Raw genomic sequence first — 8,965 nt, forward strand, 5'->3', positions numbered from 1 at the left:
TACTACTACTACTACTATACGTAGTAGTAGTAGTAGTAGTAGTATATATATATATATATATATATATATATATATATATATATATATATATATATATATATAGCTGACATGTGTGACATTAGCTTACATGTGTGACATTAGCTTACATGCACAAAAGTATGACGCACAGCAGCAGACCCACTTGTACAGACTGCGTCTGTTGTTGTCATAGGAAGTTAAGGCTGTGATTCGAATCCAAAATCTGTACAATAGAACAGTGTCTTTCTAGGTATGAGGTTTCATGCAAGTATGTGAGAATACCAACGGTCTAAATGAAGCTATTATTTTTAATCACCGGCAGAATCAGTCCGGAAACAATTGCAGTACTACTGAGTCGACTATATAGGGCTAGAATAGCGTACGATAACATGTGTACCAAGGCTATACGCATGTGTGCTAAAAAGGCTACTGCAACTTAGTTACTAGGTATGAAAACTGGTCTTTTAGAGACAAGTTTCGCCCTCATCTGATATTTCGAGACATGTATTTATAATATGATTTATTCATATGTGCCATTTCTAAGGAAGCCAAAGCTTGGACTTCAACAGTGTCTTCTCCATGCATATCAGCGCAGATTTGAATCGATTGACTTCTCCATGAACACCAGACGAGCTTCGCTAGCCTGTCGGTTCATGTTCCTCGCCCGTTTCTCCGTGTAATAGTGGATACACCTGAAAAGAGTGGGAGACCAAGTAGCTACATGTTAGAACAGTCTGTTACATATGTTCACCTCAATGTACTGGCTTTACCAAGTAGCTACATGTAAGAATAGTCTGTTACATATGTTGACCTCAATGTACTGGGTTTACCCAGAAGCTACATGTTAGAATAGTCTGTTACATATGTTGACCTCAATGTACTGACTTTACCAAGAAGCTACATGTTAGAATAGTCTGTTACATATGTTCACCTCAATGTACTGGCTTTACCAAGAAGCTACATGTTAGAATAGTCTGTTACATATGTTCACCTCAATGTACAGGCTAAAGCAACCCGTTTCTCCGTGCCGCAATGAACATATCCGAAAAACAGTGTCAGCCCAAATGCCACGGATTAGAATGTTATGTTGCAATTGAATGTCACAACGTATCGTTCTGAGCGATACGTTTTTCCGTGTAATTGTGAATTACAAAAAGGTGAGACTAGGAAGAGGCCGTATAAAGTATCATGCCATGTTGTCAGTGTGAAGTAGCATCTATTCGGTTCAATAATCCTTTCCCACACAAGGAGAAAGAGGCCAAGACACTACAGATAAGTATGATATACTGCATATGTTAAGTGCTATGTACGTGACTGAATTGGCCTTCTGTCTGTCTAAATAAATTTTTGCATCGAAGGCTTAAGATATGGGAAGCGTGACAACAGGGGCTGCACTACTGAATGATGTTAAGTATGCAACTAATATAATACAGAATAAAACATTGTGCCACATACAACCATGATGTATTTTGAAATTAAAGTATTGCAATGTATACAAGGAATGTTCTTTAGAACACAGTCTCGCGTTGCGAATATTCGGTAACAAGATAGTGTGTGGGCAAGTGAGATCAATGTGTTCGAGGCGTTTCAAATGTCAGAAATACATCAACAGGCCTCTAGATGCAAATGAATATGGATAAACCAGGGACAGCTGTGTGTGCACAACCATACGATGTATACTTATAATGCACGTGCATAGACTGAAACGCGCTGAATACACCCACACACTCGAAACCAAATACTAAAGTAAGCCATTCAGTGAACAATACGTACAACCAACAACCACACTACTTTGGCCACACGCCAGGGCCCACCCCTCTCCTCTCACCTCAGTATCTCGATGTGGTGTTTTAAAGTAGCGTTCTTGCGTTGTACTATCTTCAGCGCATTGTTTGGGTCGGCGTTGATCTCCTCGTCTAGTTTCTGCAGACTGTCCCGTTTGAAGCCGTCCAGGTCCCTGGGTTCATCATCGTCCTGCTTCTCGACCGCTTCGAACACGTGGTCTATGACGGCCGCACTCTCCGCGGCAAAGTCTTGGCTCACTCGCATCTGCACCTCTTCGAGGAACATGCGCCTGTAGGTAAATTATTATCGGGAAAAGATATAGAATACTCCCGACACATGTGACAATCGAGTTGCATAGTATATCACGCGTAGTAGCATGACTACTATCACCGAGAAGCCCACACAATGAAAGAGTGACATACAAGTAAGAGAGACAGTGGTGTAATAAACCCACACAATGAGAGAGTGACAAACACGTAGGAGAGACAGTGGTGTAGTAAACCCACACAATGAGTGAGTGACATACACGTAGGAGAGTGTCAAACTCGAGAGCAGATCCGCATCTCATTCAAGGCATCGGCGAGAAGGAGCAACCGCTCTCACGGTAACACTGCACCTACATTGACACAACACTCAGCACGAAGCGTATCATCCCAATCACACCCACCACAAACCAGACCTCCCACGGTTCACTATCAGACAGAGGCGCATCCCTTGATATATGTATGTATGTATGAATGAATGTATGTATGTATGCATGTATGAATGAATGTATGTATGCATGTATGAATGTATGTATGTATGAATGTATGCAAGTATGTATGTATGCATGTATGCATGTATGAATGTATGTATGTATGTATGTATGCATGTATGAATGTGTGTATGTAAGCATGTATGAATGCATGTATATATGTATGCATGTATGTATTTATGTACGTATTTGCATTCACACCTACCTGTGCGCAGGGCTCCGCATTCCCCCGTCATGTAAGGTGGCAGTCGAGTCTGCGTATCCATTATCCGATGCACCGTTGTCATCGTACTTGTTGTCCACTTCGTGTGTACGGCCCTTCATATCATCATCGCCACCTCTCTGGCCGTCCCCCACAGTGTCGCCAGAGGGTTTGTGGTGTGGTTTAGGTTCATTAGTATCCTCTTTAGCCTTGCCGTTCAGGTGATCTGTACCGTTGGTCTCAGTACTTGATGTCTTGGCACCACCTGCCGCTTGGGAGTCTGTGCCCTGGTGGCGTGATTTGAACTCTGTCTCAATGGTTTCCAAGGTTTCCAAGGTTGGGAGTCCGTCTTCGTCATCGACGATACCGTCGATAACATCCAGGTCTGGCTCAGGCTCATTATCAGACACTTGTCCTGCTTGCAATCACGAGGGTTGGCAAAGTAATAATAATAGTAAGACAGTGTTTACTAGTGCACGTACTGTCACCGAAGCTATAGAGCAAACAGCAAGGTAAAGGTGGCCAATATGATCACGATCTTGAGTTGTAAGCTGTAGGACCAGTACAGGCTTTATATAAGAAGACAGCCAACACTAGGGGAGGTGAACCACGCTTAAAAATACTTGTATGCGTATTTGATTGATGACCGCTTACTACCTATGTGCCCAATTGATGAGAGAGCACTATTCGTATGTCCCAACCGTTGTGCGATTAATTTCTATAAAACCAAGTGATAACTGATTATTATTTACAATTCAACGAGAAAAAAACAACAACTGATAGTCCGTGTGGGGCCACAGTTGATCGCTGACTCGCCCCCAGTAGCATGTTAAATGGGTCAGAAACACGGAAACAACAAATATGCACATACACCATACGTTTCTTGAGCGCTCTGGCAAGTAAAGATATGCCCAATGGCGTCGTTTACAGATAACCACATTTAGTATACACTTCCTGCAAAGCAACAGCCACGAACCTTCGCACAGTCTGAATGGTTCTATTTGACCTACCTAGGGCTTCGTCGGCCGGGATGGGGTCAGGCGGTACCTCGCCAAAGTCCTCGTCATCACTATCATCGCTTACCATGATGGGGTCAGGCAATACCTCGCCAAAGTCCTCGTCATCACTATCATCGCTTACCATGATGGGTTCAGGCACCGGCATGGAATCGGACGAATCAGAATCATGCCGATCAAACTCATCGAACTCCTGTGATGGTCGGGTGTCGTTGGTGTCTATTTGTGCGGTATCGGCAGGTTTCCTGGGCATAGCTGAGCTTCCGTTCGGGATGGAGGCGTTTTCTGGTAGGCGTTAAGGGCGTGTGTACATTGGTGGGTGGGGTTCACTGTGTAAATGATACGAGAGAAGATGCGACTAGTCCATGACTGTGTGTGGTTTTCAGCAGCCGTATGCGTGACGAGATAAATAGATACATGTGCGGCTCTCAGCACCATCAAGCGGAATGTCAATACGATACAAATCTGCACATTCTCAATGAGCAAGACGTATTTTTCCCGTACACTTCCCTATCTAATATCACTTCTAATATCACTTCGGTGGAGCTAGCCATTCTGACGGACTGTCGAAACACGGTGACAAGCAAAGCCAGGCGTAATAGCAGGGAATGCGATACAAGACAACTGTCACTCACGTGTTCACACTCGTATACACACACGCACCGGTGCTGCCGGCAAGGGGACAATCACCCAACAGCCGGTGACGAGGAGTCGATATTATATCAGCGGCCCCTACACAGCTCGGATACAAAATGCCCCACACCCGAGCCATACGACAACACATAGAAGGGATTAGCAGGCTTACCTGATGGGCTGTTCTCATTCGGGTCACTGCCACGTGAGGTTTTCAGAGGTGGTATATCACTATCATCAGTGTAATCAAATTTCTTTCGTTTGCTCGAGCTCTTTGAGGACGATTTCTTCGATTTCTATGCAGATGTTGGAACGTATGTCAATAAAATACACACAGGTTAAACTTGGGTATAAATAGTTAATACGCCAGCGTGGCCTATTCTCCAAAGAAAAAACATGAGAGTGAATTGACACTATCGGTAGTGCACATGTACGATGCCCACATCTCTAGCTAGGAGGTATATTTAAAGAATTGACACTATAGGTAGTGCGCATATACGATGCCCATATCTCTAGCTAGGAGGTATATCTAAAGAATTGACACTATAGGTAGTGCGCATATACGATGCCCATATCTCTAGCTAGGAGGTATATCTAAAGAATTGACACTATCGGTAGTGCGCATATGCGATGCCCATATCTTTAGCTAGGAGGTATATCTAAAGAATTGACACTATCGGTAGTGCGCATATACGATGCCCATATCCCCTTGCCCAGCCTTGAACACACACACACACACACGAATTGATCCCAAATACCCAGATATATCTATACCTTTTTCGGAGGTAACGGTACTCCAGCGTCATCGTAGCGCTGGTGTAATTTCACTTGCGTTTCTATATTTTTTGCATGCAGCTGACAGAATTTACTGATACGCGGCGTGCCGCTGTTATCCACAAAGTTCCTTTTGTTCCTTCTCGGCCAGCATGTGCGGTGTGTACCCATTTCGCACAGAAAAGAAAGATTGCCGTCCTCCAAAGTACCTACATATTTATATATGTATTATATACTATCATATCAACGTGCATATACATATTGTATACAAAAACTGACAAATACCCTCCACTACCGCTAACGCAACAAATGAATGGCTTTTCGATAAAAACATCAGGAATCCATTTCATAAATACAGTCTAATACTGGGCAACCAGTTCCGTCATCGTGGTGTATGCCACATCTGCATTTGAGACAGAAATACTTAACATACACACTACAGAATCTTCACACTATCCAATCAGACATCGACGTCTACCGCCGTATAGGGTATCGGTCGCTTTCTACTTGGGATTGGGTGTGCGGACCTAGAAAGCGAACAGTTACACTTCAAAACCCTATACAATATAATGGTTCGGGTCCCACACAGAACATTTGGTGTATGCTGCTAGGCTGATTAGACATAGCCCTTGATGTATCCATCAGTCTGTACATCCAAGCTCTCACATCACACATCACCCATGTATTGCTTCGAAACTCAGCGCACACAGCACCTGACACAAAAACACCAAGGTATACTTCCTAAGCTTAAGGATGTCGCACTAGGCACTAGCCACTATGTCTACCTACAAGATGACAGGACAATACCATCGGTGTCACGTGTTGCAACTAAACTCGAAAACGATTGCCGGACAGCATACTTTGGTCGCACAGCTCAATCGGGGGCAGCGTGTACTGTGCTTCGGCGTCTTTGTCATCGTCATCGACACCTACATCATTGTCAGTCTCCGCAAAGGTCGCATCTTTCAGATTGACCACGATTGTTGGGAAGTACTTTGGCGTATTACCGTCTGCCATTTTCGCGCCGTCCTCGTCACTGAGTCCGTTCCGGCATAAGTGGCACAGCTCTTTTGTTGTGAATCTGAGTTGAATGGATGCAGGACATTAAGGATCATAGTGGCACAGACCAAATCTCAGGGTAGAGCCCCTTATTCACGACAACAATGAGGAGATATACCAAAGGCTAACTACACCAGTACGTACAGCATTGTAGTATACGTGGTGAGTTCGTTAGACAGGGGTTGTATCGGAAATTCTGGGCAGCTTCGCAACGAAACGCAGCATAATCTATTTGGCAGTGTTTGCATCTGAGCTGCGTTGTTGGCATATATAGTTTCTGATTGATGAAGATTCGCTGTCTAAAAAATTAAAAAATAAATCTGAACGAGGGCTCCATCCTGTTGAAATAGCTGATCTGAATCCCTCTTCGCAGCGATTCGTCACGACACAAAATATATTGAGCCTGAGAAGTATTCTGCACCCTCGCCAGCGATACTTGTGGATTCATATTCGCCTTATATCGTTATCGGAAACGAACACTTTAAAACACCTACCGATGTTTGCGTATGCATATGCGTATATCATACATAGCGCACATATCGAGGTTTTGTCGATGTATATAAAAAGTCTCACCTGACTTTCTGTATCTCTTTGCTCCTGCTCTCTCGTTTGACAAGGACTTGGGCAGAATCTCCTTCTGGTTCAGACATCGTGTTCAGCTGATTTTTGATCTCCTTAACACTAATATCAAACTGACATGGACGATTGGAATGTGAGCACAACTATAGGTGGCGATGGCTGATGCGAAGTATAATCAAAACCAATGAACTTCGGGGATGACTGAAACCGATAGACTGTGCAGTTGTATACACTGTAGACGACACTATGATCCTCAGAGCCAACATTTAGCATTGCAACCAGTATCATATAGACTAGGAAACCGTAGCAGTGAACTCTCATCCAAATGGTACACGTGTAGTGATCCGGGATTTGACGCACTCTAACGCAAACAAAGAAGAAGTATCCAGACCCAGGGCATGAAGAACTTACCGCAGCAGAAAACGAAACCTCATCGCACAAAGGTACAAATCATATCCTTCACTTCACCATTAAACAGTAGTACGTCTCATATCACAAGATGCTACGACACGCATGTGACTAGGATATGTAATTCGGCGAACTCAAAAACAAAAAACCCGACTCAGCTGATGAGAGTGAATAACATACACGAACAAAAAACATCTACCTCCTCAGCTGATGAGAGTGAATTACATACACGGACAAAGAATATCTACCTCCTCTGCTGATGAGAGTGAATAACATACACGAACAAAGAACATCTACCTCCTCAGCTGACGAGAGTGAATTACATACACGAACAAAGAGCATCTACCTCCTCAGCTGATGAGAGTGAATTACATACACGAACAAAGAGCATCTACCTCCCCAGCTGATGAAAGTGAATAACATACACGAACAACGAACATCTACCTCCTCAGCTGATGAGAGTGAATAATATACACGAACAAAGATTATCTACCTCCTCAGCTGATGAGAGTGAATAACATACACGAACAAAGAGCATCTACCTCCTCAGCTGATGAGAGTGAACAACATGCACGAACAAAGTGCATCTGCCTCCTCATCTGATGAGAGTGAATTACATACGCGAACAAAGAGCATCTATCTCCTCAGCTGATGAGAGTGAATAACATACACGAACAAAGAGCATCTACCTCCTCGCCAACATCGATGATTTGCTTCAGATTCACCCACACATCTTTCTGATGCACTTCTGTGTTGTCCATATAAAAGTACGACAGCACAGCTCTGCAGAACGAGGCAACCTTCTTGGTCTCGTCCAGATAAGGCTTCACCCGTCGGTAGTAATCTGGGACGGGAGTTGTCAACGCGTATTGATTGTGAATCAGTGACAGTATTGCCTTCCGGTGGCCGTGCACAGTAGATGTAGATGAGAGCTATTCATATATACGACATGGCGAAAGTCTGAAATCGGCAACCTAGGCGCTGGTAGATTGTATATAACGCCGGTGCATGTTAATAGCCCTGCTCTTTGACCGAGCAAGGCCTGCGTTTGAAATATATATTGGAAAAAAAATTCGATGCCGTGCCCAAAACGAATACTTTTAAAACGCAGAAGTGCAACAGATCACCGGTTAAAGTGAAATGGTGGTCTGAACACACACGGTATAATAGACCGGCGGGTCTAAAGCAACCACATCGGCCGACCCTACACAGTCAGGTTGTGACCTGTGCGGTATTTTTGGCTGGCTTAAGTATATGTCTGGCCATGTATAGCTGTACACCCTCTACTTCGACACGCGTGAGAACAGGTTTGCAAATTTCGCTCCTGTGCTGATGTGTGCACGAGTTTCTATATAATGATCGTCAAACTGAGCCAGTTTCAAACCAGAAACAAACAATGCCGATGCATGCTTGAGGACAAACAATGTCGATGTATGCTTAAGGACAAACAATGTCGATGCAAGCTAAAGGTGAAGATAAAGTAGAAAAGGGGGGGAAGTCATCCATTGTCACTCAATATATCAAGACTAACATAAATTTACAAAACATGCAAATACTATTGTACATGTATGTGGAAGTGAATATACGCATCATATAAACACACGTACACACGTAGACATCCAGACACACAAACACAGACACTAGACACATAATATTATGGGAAGACAATACTCGTATGAATATATATATATGTATATATACATAAATACATACATATACAATATACATCACACACAC

The 8,965-nt window shown here is 43.5% G+C and overlaps 1 protein-coding gene across 1 annotated transcript; it reads right to left on the bottom strand.

Annotated features, from left to right (window-relative positions):
* Positions 1-535: 535 nt before the first annotated feature.
* Positions 536-8,494, bottom strand: SARC_00132 (hypothetical protein; the record flags this gene model as incomplete). Its single annotated transcript, XM_014306187.1, has 10 exons — positions 536-710; positions 1,847-2,092; positions 2,763-3,174; positions 3,770-4,060; positions 4,581-4,704; positions 5,183-5,391; positions 6,043-6,263; positions 6,815-6,933; positions 7,918-8,160; positions 8,453-8,494. 10 exons carry the CDS (start codon positions 8,492-8,494, stop codon positions 605-607), a joined length of 2,013 nt encoding a protein of 670 aa, XP_014161662.1. The 3' UTR covers positions 536-604.
* Positions 8,495-8,965: the final 471 nt, after the last annotated feature.

The sequence above is a fragment of the Sphaeroforma arctica genome (genome assembly GCF_001186125.1).
Source record: "Sphaeroforma arctica JP610 unplaced genomic scaffold supercont1.3, whole genome shotgun sequence".
Taxonomy (NCBI): Eukaryota; class Ichthyosporea; order Ichthyophonida; genus Sphaeroforma; species Sphaeroforma arctica.